Source organism: Vicugna pacos, chromosome 3 (assembly GCF_048564905.1).
Source record: "Vicugna pacos chromosome 3, VicPac4, whole genome shotgun sequence".
NCBI lineage: Eukaryota > Metazoa > Chordata > Mammalia > Artiodactyla > Camelidae > Vicugna > Vicugna pacos.
Window position 1 is genome coordinate 76034506 of NC_132989.1, and position 16378 is coordinate 76050883.

A 16378-nucleotide genomic window follows, 5' to 3' on the forward strand; every position below is an offset into this window, starting at 1 on the left:
ATAGCCACCCCGCACACTAGCCACACGCTGGGAGTTCCTCTTCTCTCACCCATTTCTACCAACCAAAGTCTGATGCATCTTTCAACATTGTAAGCAAGTGGCTCCTCCAATCTCACCCAAGCTTTCCTGATTGGAATTAACCTTTCTCTTCTCTGCACCATTTTGGATAGAATTAAAAAAAAAATACAAAGCCGTCTTCATCGCATAGTTTTTGTAATATGGTTCTACCATCCTTCTAATCAGTTCTTAAGGCCAAGGGTCTCATCTCTTGAATATTCATTGTCTCCACAATGGTTCTGGATGCATAGATGAGATATATATACCACTGCCAGGTAAAACTTTAGATAAAGTCTTGCACACAAACAAGAGAAGACATGTTCTAGACTGCTCACATCAGCACTGTTTGTAATAGCTAATATATACAATGGTTAAGTTCAACTTGTGGGAGAAAAATACTGAGCAGTTATGGTGCAGTTCAGGACACAAGACACCAAGCTATGGCACACTGGCATATTAAATATTTTATGGTGAAGGGATTTGAGAAACAGCAAGTGTGCAAGGGCTTTCTGATCTGCCATGAAAGCTGGTCATAAAAACTTCATAAAATCTAGAAGTACCCTCCCCATACCTGGAGGAAAGGAACCTTCTTATCTCTGAAGACAAGCGACAGGAAAATCTGAACAAACAGGCCTTGCTAAGTTTCTCCCAGGTGCCTACAATTAACTCACCTTTGTCCTATACCTCTTGGTCCAACTCCCCACTGTTCACCAAACTACCATAGAAACAGTCAGATCTAACCATTTCTTTGGGTTTTCATTTCCTTATGAAGGCTCCTATGTCCTGTAAAAATGTATATTAAATAAATGGTCTTCTTTCTTTTGTTAATCTGTCTCTGGTTCCTGGCTTCCCAGTGGTGAAGTTAGAAGTTTATAACACTAATCCTCTGCATGTGATCTCTCATGTCCATGTTTCCCAAAGAAAATCCTACTGTGGGATCATGTCTTGCATCATCCACAAATTTAGACACGGGAGAAAAAAAATAATGGGAATAGGATTCCACACAAGAAGGATGTCTCCATTTCAGAGTCCGAGTGCTGAAAGAGAGGGTCAGGTTCGGGCTGACTCATCAGGAAGAACAACTTGATGATAAAGCAACAGGGAAACCAAGATAGCAAGATGTGGAGACACATCTACATTTCAAAATGCTTGGATAATTTTTAAAAATTAGCAAAAAGAAGTAAAACAAAACTCATGAAAGGGTGATTCGTTACCTGCATGAGCAGAGAGAGGTGAGTGGGGCCGAGGCAGCGCTGGTGACTGTCCATTGCCTATCAAGCTTTTCCGGTTGCTGGTCCGGCAACTGCCAAAAGGAAAGGAAAAACAGCTTTAAAAAAGAGACCATCTAGTATCAGCAATGTTCACATACGTTCAAAGTAGGCATAACCAAGGCTGAACAATCTATCTGCTCATGCTATTTCTAAAATTTTTCAAGTCAATATGCACTCACTAAAATTTGAAGGGTGGCTGTTTTCCAAATATTAGAAAATATAATGTATTCATATAGTATATCACATCATTAATATTCCTCACCACCAGTGAAGCCATAATCAAATGCCTTCTTTCGGCTCTTGACTGCAAATATGTGACATGCCACACACACAAGTGATAAATTAAGGATTCAAGTCAGCAAACCACAGGTAGCATCTATGTTGACATGAAAATTCTAATACAAAATTACAAGCAATGAAGCGCAATGACATTAATTTTACAATGATGCACTAATTAAAAATCTAATTATTTAGACAAATTTCATAGTTGGACCTTTTGTCTATAGAACAGCTGATGCCTATGATAAATGTATTTCACTACTCATTCATTTTTCATCTTCATACTGCATTCAAATTCCTTACTAAGGTAGATATTCTGGAATCATAAAAACATTCTAGTCTGTATTAAAATAACAACAAAGGCCTTTTCTCACAGGCACGTTACCTACTGTTTTTATCCTGGTACCCAAAGAGTAGAAATAATTTGCTACAAGTGGGCACAGGATAACTATTTTGTACTGTTTTTGCTAGGAGAAAGCTATAAAATAGCTAATTTGACTCCAAAGTAACTTTCACAAGGCTCAAAGAACAGCACAAATACAAAGCTGGTTGATGGTGAAGTGGATATTGTCCTCTTTTTCATTTGCTTTTCTTCAGTACAGATTGGCACTTCGTAATCAGTATAGTGGTTAGAGAAGGGTAATAAAAACCATTCACCCATCACAAGGTTCAGGGCACTGTGACGTCATCCTCCAACACCTGGGCTGCCCTCAGCCACCACTAAAGATTTACTGTAATGTCTTCTTAATTCAGAATGTACCTGTTACAGCATTCTTGAAACAGGGCTTGCCCCCTAACTTCTAAATAACATATAGTGGATATATTTGAGAGTTTGTATAAAATATTTAAAATGAATATTTCTAAATACTATTCAAATAACACATTTCAAAACCAAACCAAATTTCTTTCAGCAAAATTGACTCGGGAACGAACCCCGTCTCTTAAATATTTGCTGCTGATTAACTTTTGTCAACATCCCCGTATTCATAATCTCTTAAGGTCAGGCTGCATCTTTTTATTTTCCTTACTGGAGCAATAAACATCCCTTAGTATTATCTGTGAGTTTAATTAAGATCATGTTTACTCAGCCTTAAAGAAGTTGTTGAAGAAGAATAGACCCTTGATACTTAATTATGAAGATGGATTGTGGTATTATCAACTCATCTATCAAGAACCGAATTTGACCTATTAAATTCATAATCATTAAGTCAGATAGTGTGATTAAAAAAAATGTTGTACAACATATTTAGTGTTAATTCAAATTAATGTCTCTTCTCATTTTAATACAGAAATATTAAATCTATCAACTTGCTGATGTTAATAAAAGAAATTATAAATGATAGATTTATATCCTGGAACTCCCAGCAAAGTTATTTGTTAATTTTAGCAAACTAACTGAAATACAGGTTAACTTTCACAGAAATGGCTAGTTGCATTTTTTATACTTAGTATCTGATTTAAATCACTTACAAAAATTTTCTCTTGACATTCAATTATTAATGTTTATATATATAAATCAAATGAATAAGAAATAGGTATCAGCAGAAAGAATAACCTAATTAATATCTTGCATAGGGTTATCAGTGAAATGCTGACTGAAAGCTAAAATTTAGAAAATAATATTTCTTAAAAACATTTTTAATTGAATTTCCCTAAGAAATTTATAGAATGACTAATACATTACTATAACAAGCAAAATAAGTAGCCAACAATTTCTACTTAAAAAAAAGAAGAACACAGAAAATTCTCACAACTGGATCAGGTATTTAAAATCTACCAAAAAAGGGTGAGAAAGTACTGATTTTAAAAGTGCAATTAAAAAAAACTCAAAAAGAACTACCTGAATAAAATTTTAAAATGGAATACACTTGTTTGATCGATAGAAAAATATAACAATATAAAATAAAAAAATAGGAACAAACTTAATATTACATTTATCTCTTAATATTAAAGAGATTTACATGTGTACACAAATCTCTGCACTCATGAAGTAGTCTTGGCCTCACAAATGAATTTATTTGTCGCTAACATTCCTAAGGGTAAAGGAGCACATTTTATATATATTTAACCTTAAAATACCTAGATTTTCATTAATATATTTTTATTGAAGTATAGTCAGTTTACAATGTTGTGTTTGATATATATATACATAAATAATGTTAAAATACTGGGATCCTACTGAGATATTCTGTAGGTGATTTTTCAAAATTTGATGGGAGGGATGGTCACCCAATCTCATTACCATGTACTTCTGGTATCTCTGAGAGTCATCTAATCTTATTACTCTAGGTACCTGGTTGCCAACAAATGAGTCAAAATCTGCATTTAACCCCACAGCAAGAAAACTCCGAATGGGCAGGACCTATGAGTATTTATATCTCGATTGCCCCAGCACCTGGCACTGCCCACGTTAATAATGACACTGGTGCAACACGCTGAGCTGCCCTCTGTGGTCATTATGTATTCATCTGGGTATCACACTCTTTTCTGCCAATGAAAGGAGAAACTTATGGCTACTAAGCGTGAGGCTGGCTACCAAGGTGGTGGTGATCACACCATAGTCATTTAACCCATAACATGATGAAACAGTAGAAAATTGCCACTTGAGCAAAATCAAGGTCCCCTTTCTTTCCTCCAGCATCACTAAGTTGGATCAGCTTTGCTTCTTCTCAAGCTGTGTCTCCCAAGGAAAAAACAAGTGCCATCCTACCAGGTAAAACAGGAACATAATTTCTACCATAGCAGGAGTCTCTGAACTTGAAAATCTATCCTCGTCTAAGCACTTGAGTTTGTCAAGAGTTATCTCCAGTTCAGCCATAGGAACCTTAGAGGTATTCGATTGCAAAAATGAAACTGAAGAATAGTTATCAAGTCAAGTTTCAGCTCTCCATCCCCAAAATGCAATCTTTCAGCTTCATTCTTTAAGAAGAAATGGAAGCCATCCACCCTGCCCGGGCTTGGTCCTGAAAGCCGTACCCAGGAATACCCACCACCCATAAAGCACCTCCTCCTCCCCCGGCCACCCAGTTGAAGAAACATATGGGGACACTGCCTGTGGATGACATGCTCAGTTCTTGCAAAGGTGACACATGGCACAGATTCTTTACTTGCAAAATCTGAATTTAGTCCAAGAAGACAGTCATTCACTACTTGAGACAAAGGCAAAGATAAACTATGGATTAGGACAGGGGCTAATGATGCCAAGTGAGCATTTCTTTTTATTTCATTCCTTGGGTTCCTCCCTGGAAAGATCCACCCACCTGTAGACCGTGAATGCACGTGTGTATACACACACACACACACACACAACAAGCACTGTTGACTGTGGACTTGGGGATCTGAGAAGAATGGGAAAGTGGAAAGTCAATGACAGTACTTTTGAGTGAGCAGGGCTGTCTGGCCCCTGGGGCTGGGACACAGAACTCCACGGATAGAACGTCACAGTTGGACAGGCGCTTGGGTGGAGATGCTTCAATGTGACATGAGGCCACCACACAGAAGTGTTTGATTTGTTGGCTGGTGTTGTGACTCAGGCAGGTGCCATGAGGATGGCACAGGGCACCACTCCTGCTCCTGAGTTCACTGTTTCCATTCACCAAAGCAGTTTCACAAGGAGCTTCTCAATCTCCTAATGACTGCCAACAGTGCCTTTCATTTGATAAGAAGATGAAGAGATGGATCGTGCATTTCACCTGGGCTAAGCTGAGGGAGGGGAGGGAAGGGTGGGGTACGTAGTTTTGGTCCAAAGCCCCCATCTTCTATTTCTGCCTGGATTGTCCTTATGCTCAGGCTCCGAGTGAAAGACTTGGTGGGGTCTGTAAAAGTCTTACACCTGGATCTGTCACAGCTCTCCTGGCAGAAGCACTTGTTAACAATCTTCTACCAGGTCTGTAAAAGCCATGAGGCCCACCAGGCTGTGGCCTTTTGCAACTGTACTGAGTAGCTGAAATGCAGCTTAATTTTAAATTATAGTCATTTTAGGCGATGAATACTGATCGCGTCCGATCACGGCAGGACAAGCCCAGAAAGCCAAATCCCAGCAGGCAGTCACTTCGAACATTCGCAGCTGACTTGAAAGGTCAACCCTCAGGACAACATAAGACTGACCATGGCTGAGAGGCAGTGAATTGCCTAAGAAGAGCCCCAGGAATTCCAAAAAGCGAGACTACAGTTTATTAATTCATCTTGATGAAAAATGGGATAAATTTGCACAGGAGGCCAATTATAGACCGAAGCTTTACTGAATGTGAACATCTGCTAACTATTTCTGAACACCTTAATAGAATCTGAACATTTGAATACTCCTTAAACAAAGAGGAAGGCAGAAGTGGAGCCAACCGGGCACGACCAGGCAACAGAAAACGTCTGGCTAACATGGTATTGCTGCAAACATGTTATAAAACAGGCAGACTTCTGTTTTTCTGTTTCCTTATCTTTACAGTGAAGGGGTTGCACCAGATTAGAGAAGAGTCATTAACTTTTGTTTGTTGGTTTAAGAAATTTTTAAAATGTAGAAAATACAGAAATACAATCCAACAATTCCCATCACCTGGAATGGACAAAGGTATCATTTTGTGATATTTGTTCCCAACCTTCAGTATACATATATTTATATTTCATAATTATATACATAATTTCATATATATACATATAAAACAGACAGGGAGAAATGTACATTCTGACATCCAAACCAGTAAACATTTTCTACTCCCCAACCAGGCAACTAATGAAAGAATTGCAGCTTGTAGATTTCCCATCCATTTTTGATACTTTCATATACATGAACATATACCTATGAACAACATGTGTTTGTGTCTGCATTTTCACCACTGGTATCACATGTCAGGAAAAACTGATGAAGACTTAAAATTGTGTAAAAGAGATGAATGGCTTTCCTTTCCATGGCTTGTAAGGCAGTAGACGCCCACTCCCCCAACCCCGGGGATTATCTGATTCTATAAAAGCATATACCTGTTACTTTCTTTCTAATGACTAGGCCATTTTAAAACTCGGTCAGGGTTGGAGTTACACCGTAGAGAACTAGTAGTAATATAAGTGATTCTTGTCCATAATCATGTAAACAAATTTTGTCTAGTATAGACACAATTAATATTCACCCATAAAGAGATGACCTCAAACATTTACTATCACTGTCCTGTGAGATACTAACCAGCTTTGCATCTACTATTAAATTTAATTTCTTCATTCCTAGTGCATATATATGTCTGATTTTCAAAATCTCTTACTGCTCTCTTATTAATTAATAAGTTAAATAAAATCTTTGACATGTTTATTTTATATTTGTATGACAGTCACATTTTTGACTTTTTTGATAAATTACATTTTAGCACACACTTTACATTATAGATATTTTGTAACTTTTTTTCACTCCACGTTGTATTTTTGAGATTTAACCATGGCAACATAAATACGGGTTTAATTCATGCCTTTTCTTAGATTATTCATTTGAAGCAAATTTTAGGGTTCTTAAATGCACTAAAATTATATATATCATGGACATTTCTTTTTTCTTAGCACACATTAAATATCTAGGCCTCTATGTATTTGCAAATCTGATTGCAAAAGCTTTGAAAAGAATCTTTGAGGCTGTACTTGAAAGAAAAATTATATCATGCCACCTAAAGCAAATCTTCCTTACAATCTTCTCTGGACATTTCTCCCCCAAAGTCTTAATTTCTTCAGATGCTGCCTTGCCCTTCTCTCCAAGTCTGTCTTCATACAATTGTCTTCTCCAGAAATAACTTTTTTGTCTTTCATATGTAAATCACTGTACCCTTCCTCCAGGCTTCTTCAAGTCAACAGCTCTACCCTTTTTCTGGTACAGCACAACAAGGCCACACCTGGTAGCCCGCTGGGTAAGCACTCATCCTCCTTAGAAGGCAACAGAGAACAAAGCATTCATAGTCCTGTCTCCCTGACATATTGTTACTCACTTGAAGTTAAGACACTGCCAATGTCTTTCCTGTGGCCCATGAAATCAGGGCTCCACCCAGGCTTCCATTAATTCACTCAACAAATTACTTTTTGAGTCCCTAATACACAGTAGGATATTTGATATTTGCTGTCCTTTAGGGACCTACACTCTAGGGAAGAAAGCAGAATTAATAAAATAAACTAGTAAAATTTGTAGTATGATAGAAGGTGATGGAGAAACATGATGCACAGAGAAGGACAGGGAGCATGGATGTAGGAAATCAATTTTAAATAGGCGGCTAGGAAAGGCCGCACTGGGGAGGTGATGTGTGAGTAAGACCACAAGAATCAGGGAGTGCGCTTTCAGCAAGAGCAAAGGCCCTGAGGCAGGGGTGCTCCAGGACCAGCAAGCAGGCCAGCGTGGCAGGAGTGGAGCAAGCCAGAGGCAAGCACACAGAGGAAAGTGGACAGAGGACGGGGGGCACCTCTGTGGCAGCTCACAGGCCACAGGACTGAGACTGGCTTTTAGTCTGGGTGAAAAGGGAAGCCACTGGAAGGTTTTAAACATGATCTGATTTTTGCTTTAAGAGAATTATTCTGGCTGCTAGATGGAAATCACTGAAGGAGGAGGGAGGGAGACTGGTTAGGAAGTTAAGTGAACGTGCAGGTCTGGTACACTCGCATCTCCTGTGACTCGATTCTACAATATGGTACTTTATTTTAAAAATTCATGCAAAAAATCTCCCCAAGATTCAATGCAAGCATTATGGCTGTCCACGCGCCTTTGCACAGCCTTGCAAACACTGGGGAAAGCAGGTGCTGGGGTTGCGGCCCCTGCCAAGCAGAGAGCTTCAGGCCTCTGCATATTTACATCAGTAGAATGGCCTAGTTCACACGTATCCAGGGTATGTTATTATGAAGGCTTAGTATCGATATTATCGGCTTGATACTTGAACTTAATTTTTCCATTAGTAGAACAACTGCTTTTTAAAGGCATTAATTATAATGGAAATGAGTGATTGCTCCTACTGTTTTCACCCAGGAGCAAAAAACTTTAGGCTAATTACACACCTAGAGGAAGGTATAAGTCTCCAAGCTTTCAAAAATTCTGAGGAAAATCAATAGAAAAATACATATATTACTGCATATAGTACTTCTTGGAAATACATCTAGTCCATTAAGTTAAGCCCACAGTGTGAGGTCTGGCCCAATTTTCTGTCTTCGTAAAGGAAGAGATGGCTGAACACACAGATATTCACAAGATGTTATTCAATACAAGAAATATTTAGGAAATGTCTATTTCTATGTACATAGTACTCTGGCGAATAAGAAAATGAAGAAAACACTCAAAATGTTTAAAATATAAAAGAAGAGTTAAGACTCATTCACAGATAACTGTATTCTAAGGCAGAATCTGGCAGTGAGGTCCAAACAAAATTCTGTTGCTGCGTTAAGTATGAGCTAAAATCCCAGTCAGCTTTGAAACATATTTTCATAACTACTAAGCACTAGCATTTTATAGTGCACACTAAGCATGGCAAATTGCTCCTCCATTTCTCAGGTCTTCCCTAAATAACCCCTTAATCTCAGGGATCTGTGTGACACAGACATTTTTAAAGACCTATTTCTTCTTAGTTACTCCATTTTGTGGCTATGTCGAAGCATACGTGAACACAGCTATTTCTACGTGGCTGACGTGGTGAGCTCTGAGGTCATGTATTAAGCATGGGACTGATGGGGCCTGACGTTCGCCACGTCGTACCACAGTGACCCAGGCAAGCAGAGCGTCCATTCTGTGGTCACTCATTCATTCAGGAAGTAACCAGGGATTCTGCCTGGAGCTTACAACCTAGGAGGGGGTACAAAGATTATATTTTGCATCATAGTGAATCTTGGTGGATACCCAGAAAAGCACAGAAAATAAAAATGACTTCAATAGAGATTCAGTAAATATTTTTGAATGACTAATTAAATAGGTTTCCTGCCTTTAAGAAGTTTCTAATTTAACCTGGAAGACAAACATGAAATAATTTATAAGACTAAACTGATCCAAGGTATTATATCATCGTCTAATTCTACTAGCTTGATCAAGGCTATACATAACTAAGAAAACACAAAGAGCTGACAGCTTTATATAGTGTAAAACTTCTTACTGAGAAAACCTACATACATGTCATTCCGAATAAAATCACAATGGGATAATCAGTGGAATTCAAAGAATGCCATAACACAATGGTCAAAGCTGAAGAGGAGCTGGTAATTATGTGGGATTTATAGTAGCAGGTAAGTCCAACTGCTGAAACGGTAGAAGTAAAACGTAACTAAAATGAGAAGGGTCTAAATACCTGTTCACTTTTTCAGCAACGTGCACCATAAGAGGTACCTAGCCTGCTGTCCCCCAGGAATTCTAACACAACAGGACAGGTCATCTATTTGAATGAAGACACGTAAGGGCTGGAACAGTCAGTGATGAGACAAATTCTGGACTTCTGATTAGTCACGCAGAGCATGAGAGCTCAAACCCCGCACCAAAGCCACACAATAAAGACTGTTTGTACTGGAGACGAGGGTGTGGAGAAAGCATTGCGAAGGCAAGGTCATTAATTCTGATTTAAGAGTTGAATGGCATGTGCTGTGTCTTGGCAAACAGCTCCAAAGGCTGATCTGGCCAAAACATTGTGTGGAGTCATTCAAAACTGTGGTCTAATGGGTCCTGCAAGGCTAAAGGGCTGCTGTCACCTGGCCGGGCGACCTCTGGCTGGGCTATCAAAGTAGCAGCGAGTCAGCTGAGGGAGGGATGGAGGCGGTGGCCCCAGTTTTATAACTGGGTAAAGGGTCAAACACCTAGGTGAGCGACACACAAGCCTTTGCTTGTTCTCAGGGCAGATGTGGTCAGGGATCAAAGGTAAGTCTACAGACAAGTTTGGGAGTCAAGGAAAAATAAACAAAACACAAACTAATGTTTTTCTGAATCTCGACTTTAAGAGTGTGTTTGTGTTGTGGGGATGAGGGGATGTGTGGGACACATTTTTTAAAACTTCCCTGCTTCATACTCAATACGGATAGAAGTCACCACCTGATACATTTTTTTCTAAGTAGCAGAAAGCCGAGTTCCAAGTCCAATGATAAAAATTATTTTTAATCAATTTAATTCAATAGCATTGGCTTTTTCCCAGTTGGCCAGTGTCAAGCAAACACATCTTAAAAAAAAAAAAACCTAAGAAAGTGAAGGCAGCAACAAACCCGAGTAAACACAACCGCTTAAATCTAATGTTCTGATCTGCCTTTCTGAAAACACTCTAAAAAATTTTACTATTGACTCCTTTCTTCTGTACCTACTATCTCCTACTTTATTGCTTTAAAGAAAGAGCCATCAGCTTTACAAAGCTGAACGGGAAGATTTTCTTATATTCAAATCTTATGTGAACATATACACAGCTGATGTGATGCTATTTTACCCATTCCAGGCTTCCCCATACAGAAATTAAACTTCAGTGTAACTTCCTACACTTAGAAACAATTTGGTGGATGTCTTTCATTCTAGTAGGGTAATTTAGCTACAAAGCTCAGGAAGACCTATGAAAAAAATCCAAGGGTCTGTTCCCTCTTTGGGGTTCTGAGGACCCAGGGGCTGCTCCATTCTGACCCACAAAGAGGAAGGGGGAGTTTACTTCCACAACCACGGCTCTCCTTTTCTGACACTCAACAGAAATTTATGTCAAGCTCAGAATGAACAGCGTGACTATTTAACACCCTTCCAACTCCAAAGCGTTTTGCATTTACAGCGATTTGGCTGAACGCTTTGCCCACGAGTGAACTGTCCCCGATTCCTGTGCCTCCGCAGTCAGAACACAAACATACACACATGGAAAGCCGACAGCACAGCTCCACTTTGTTCTTTTCTGCAAGGAAAAGTCGTGTGGCAAAAAGCCATCATCTTTCTGTGCAGTATGTTTTGTTGCTAGCTGTGCCCAATTCAGAATCTTGCAAAACGACATTCTGCTAATGACATGAATGTCAAAGCTGTGATAATGGGCACAAGTAGAAGAAAATGTTTCCTAAATGGAGAAACAACAGGAAAACTGCCAAATGGATATTAAAATTAGTCGTGTGTTCGTCCCACACTTCAGCATTTAGTCCCCTACTATTTGTGCCCAACAACAAGGAAGCAGCCCTCTAAGGAGGGAAGAATAGCCCACCTTGGTGAAAAGCACAGGAAAAAAAAAATGAGGTCAAAGGAATGCTTTCCCTTAATTAACTTGACAGATGTCTTTCCTTTTTCTCATTTGCATCCACTGATGTTTTCTTAGTCAGTCTCTCATTTTGCAAAGATGAAATTGGCCACAAGGAACCAATTCTGGTTCTAAAGACAGGAGGGCTGGGGCAATACCAGGAGATGCTGGTCTTTAAATTGCTCAGTATTCAGACTGGGTAATGAATGCTCCTTGCTCTTGCCATTTGTGGGCTGAGTAGCAGAGTTTTAGCTCTGGAAGATGATGTACTGACTGCCACGGCAGCACCACCGACGAGCAGCAAATGGGACCTAGGAAGGGAGGACATGTGGCTCCCACAACTGAGGCACATTCAAAGTTAGAAATCTCCTCATTAGACACAGAAATACATTTAAGTGTATCTTATGTGAATGCATTATACACTCCACAAAGGAAAAGACAATTCTGTTTTAGATTTCACAGATCGGCTATTTCTTAGAGGAGTACAGCTATACAATACAAGGACTTAACACTGGCCAGTCTGTTTTAAAATTCCTTAAGCCTCGATTTACTGATCTGTAGTATAGGAGTAAGAATATGAAGTACCTCAGAGGGCTAAGGAGAGATGAAATGAGATAATGCATGTGAAGAAATGATCATAGTGCCCAGCACAGCAAGGGCTTCATAAATATTAAACGTCAAGAGGAAACAGTTTGGTCTCTCTTTCTTGTATACAGTCTTTCATGCATACTATGTTTTCCTACGTAGAATGTGACACAAAGGCTTTCCCTCAAGGATCTTGGAACAAGAAGTATGAGACTGAGACTGCCCAGAGAATTAACTTCTAAAATCAATACAATGAATTATGCAAGAGCTAAAGTGGCTGGTTCTAAGGCAGCAGATTTGACAGTAAATGTAAATATTAACACAGTTATAGAAAGCATGTCACAACAAGAAGGGCAATTGGTTGGCTTGAGAAACAGAAAAACAAAAGCTGAAGAACCACAAGTTCAAGTGTTCACCCAAGGGCTTCAAACTGGCAACCTCAAGGTGAAGGGACATGCAGGAGACCGCACCCAACACAGATGGCGAAGTTTCAGATCAACTGTCAAAACCATCTGCATCACCTCTGCCCAAGGCCAGGAGTTATTTAAGTCATCCAGCGTGTCTTGCTCTGTGACCACGCTCCCCAGGCCACCTTCTGACTACTTCTTGGAGAGGTCTGCCCAAATATGAGTAACACGAATAACAACAAAACAACTGCTAACTTTCACTAAGTGTTTTTTTAATACACACCAAGTAATGGTTTAATTTGCATGAGAATCCCATCAGGTAGGACTTACTTTTATCCACATCTTATAGGCATGAACTTCTGACTGAGAAGTTCAGAAATTTGCCTAAGATCACACAGCTAGTAAGTGGTACAGCTGGAATCCCAACTCGGGCAGTGTGCCTTCAGAGCCCATGCTTGGAACTATTAGGTTAAAATATAAGGCAAAGAATAAGAACTTTGAAGAGCCTAAGCCCCATAATGATGATTTTTCTGCCTGTAATTTCTCTCAGAATTCTGGTCCTATACACAAATCAGCGAGCCTGGGAACTGCAGACCCATGTTTAGGAGATGTAGCTACTCTTGGGATACCAACTGAACTGGAATTTTCAGTCCAAAGATCGGCATTCTGCTGCAGGAGGTAGGTCAAGTTATCAAGCTTCACACTGAGATCGTGAGGTTTTTCTAGAGGCAGCAAGCCTGACCCAGGTGGGGGCATGATTTTTATCCTGAGATATACTTGTACACAATGTTAGCAGGCTTGCAGAAGACAGGGGAGATGTCACCGTTTGGACATTTGGACGTTCCTTCCTCCAGTGTATTCCTGAGGATCCAAAGGCAGATGACCTGGCACCCGGATTATCCATTTCAAGAAGGCTGCTTTTTCCCTGTCCAACTAGCTCGTCTAGACAGGCACAACTAGGGGAAAGACTTGTGTTTAAGCATGTGTGATTCAGATTTCTGTGTTCCATTGTTTCTTAAGAAATTTCAAAATTAAATTCAAATTTCTCAATCATTTCCCCTTACACAGGCTTTTTGTAAATTTTGGCTTTTCTACTTCTAGATATCTGACTCTTTAGGTATTAGAGAACACAGAAGTCAGATCTGCGGTGTGAAGCCTCTTTGTGTGTCCTGGTTTGGAGAAAAGGAGTAAACAGTGTGGTATCAGGAAGCAAATTTGACCATCAGAAAATCTAAAGAGTATTTATTGACTGTGTTATTGAGACTAGTTTTTTTTTAAAACAGATTTTATTTTTGGTGGGACAGGTAACTAAGTTTACTTATTTATTTTTCAAGGAGGTACTGGGGATTGAACTCAGGACCTCCTGTACTGTAAGCATGTGCTCTACCACTTGAGCTATACCCTCATCCCCCCAAGAAGTTTTCTTTTTTTTAAAGAAGTATTTACAAATGATGTATCTCAAAATACAACAAATGCAACATTATAAAATCTACATATTGACAACTTCTCTAAACTTGTGACCCCAAACCTTGGATTCTTCCGCTGTACTTATTCTTTCTAGATGTCATTCCTTTAGTACCGTCCCCCATTCTTGCTCCCTGAAGACCTCCCAGACTCTAAGACAGCACGCATGAGAATATGTCTGTGCAAAGACGTTGTACTCAATGGTGTGAATTACAGCAAAACTCTGGCAGGAGTTCAGACAGGGCAGAGAGAGGGAGGCACAAAAGCGTCAGTTCCTAAAGAAAGGCTTAGTGCTGGCTTCACTCACCTTCACATCCCTGGTCTGCCTCTTATGGGCATGGCCACCACTTTCTCACAGGGCCAGCCTTGTGTGCAAAGAGGTGACCTCATTCGTCCGGAGCCTGGAATCTGGCCCTTATTAGTAAGCACCCTGAGCTCCAGAACAACACACACTCCGCCTCTTCACACACTCACTGGGCATCCCACCTCGGCTCATTCTGCACTCCCTGCGGTGACTCAGAGAGCTCCTGTTCTTTCTGTTCTTGGGTTCCTGTTTATTCAAGTTACGGAACCCTGACCTTCACATGAAAACATTTCTAAGTAGAAATTCAATGGTATAGAGAGCTGGTACCCTACTTGTGCAATTTCCAAATTGAAAAGGACCCAAAGAAACTTGCCTCCGTGAAATTAAATTGCACATCAGGACGAGAATTAAGACACTTGAACTTACTGAAAACACATCACTGACACGATGAAAGAAATGCGTATGAAAACTTCCCCTGGCTACTTTTGCTTATTACTTTTCTAAATAGACCCTAAACTCTATTGAAAGAACAAAATATATATGAAAACAACAATGCAGCTAAACGCTCTTGAAAAGGCAATCTGTCAATAGCTACCAACTGAGTCATTCCTTTGGCTTTGTGGTCACATCATATGTTCATTCACAGTATAATCATAAAGTTGTAGGGTTTGCTTATATAGCAAAGCGTGTTTTCTGCCCGGGTCTTTAGGTATTAGCTACACTGACTGTTTATTACAGCAAGCCCCAAAGTTTCTGAACTCACACAATGATACAGTAAGGAGGAAGACCACACTGTGCTGTTAACCAACCTGCCTCAAGGACAGCATACCAAAACCGTGATGCTATGTTCTCCAAAGGACAAAAATCGTTTCTCATTATACTTAAAAAAAAAAAGTAACACAAACACTTTAGTTGTGTATTTGCATCTGAAGGTATCAATAAAATAGTGTTAAAAGCAAGCAGCTAAGTAGTAGGCCATAGGTCCTATCATTTTTCTACAAATTAGCAACCAGCCCCTGGTGATGAACGGTTTCACAGGACAAAATGATCTCCTTCGCCCTCCCCCCAACAACACCATCATCAACTTGGTTTTCTAGTTTTAACTCAACTTGTTTTTCTCATGTGCAGCTTTTACTACTCCAAAAATCCCCCAGGAGTTTTTAAAGAGTATTTCTGCCCCAGGCAGAGGGAGGACAGGTACCAGGAGAGGGAGGACAGGCACCAGGACCCAAAAGAAGATGTGCTTATGAGTTTGCAACCAGGAAATCTGGGGGGGGAGACATTTCCCTGAGTTTTTAAATAGCTCCTTTATTTAGTTAGGTGATATTATGTATCTGAGAGGACAGGGGAAAAAAAAAAAACTGACCTACTCAAGGTTTGATAGAAACTAGGCAGTCACATTAAAAAAAAAAAAAGACTAAAGACCAAAATGAAATAAACATATAACCATCTAAATTAGAAATGCAACTGTTAAAGGTTTCAATATCCGGGTAGGCAAATTGTTCCTATCTTAGTCAGGTGAAGGCAATTTTCTCAAGTAAGCACTATAGAAAATGAAGACTATTAACATGGGGATAATTTTATCACTGAGAAATATGAACTATGAAATAAGTGGGCAGGGGAGGTCCCAGGAAGATTGTGTAAATGTATCCATAATACATTGTTAAACTAAAACATATCATTCCATCTACAAAAAGTTTTTCAAATTATTTTATTACAGTAACTACCAGTAGAACCAGTAATTAATGTTTGTGTTTTAGTTGAAAAAAAAATACTAGCAATGGGTTGGCACCATCATTAGGAAGAACTAAAGGCATATTAATTATAACTGATAACTATATCCCC

At 39.5% G+C, this 16378-nt stretch overlaps 1 protein-coding gene and 1 long non-coding RNA gene across 11 annotated transcripts in view; one reads left to right on the forward strand and one right to left on the reverse strand.

Annotated features, from left to right (window-relative positions):
• Positions 1-16378, reverse strand: part of MAST4 (microtubule associated serine/threonine kinase family member 4) — a 517925-nt gene that overhangs the window by 104824 nt on the left and 396723 nt on the right. For all 9 annotated transcript variants that reach the window (XM_072958571.1, XM_072958578.1, XM_072958570.1 and 6 more), the window contains one exon: positions 1272-1360. In XM_072958571.1, the coding sequence (XP_072814672.1) occupies positions 1272-1360 (89 nt within the window). The remainder of the gene's footprint in view (positions 1-1271; positions 1361-16378) is intronic.
• On the forward strand, positions 9764-13820 carry LOC140689717 (uncharacterized). Of its 2 annotated transcripts, none has more exons than XR_012064791.1 (4): positions 9764-9824; positions 9903-10137; positions 13316-13443; positions 13559-13820. It is a non-coding gene; the product is annotated as an uncharacterized lncRNA (long non-coding RNA). The 2 variants fall into 2 exon arrangements; XR_012064790.1 differs by having other exon boundaries at positions 9903-10132.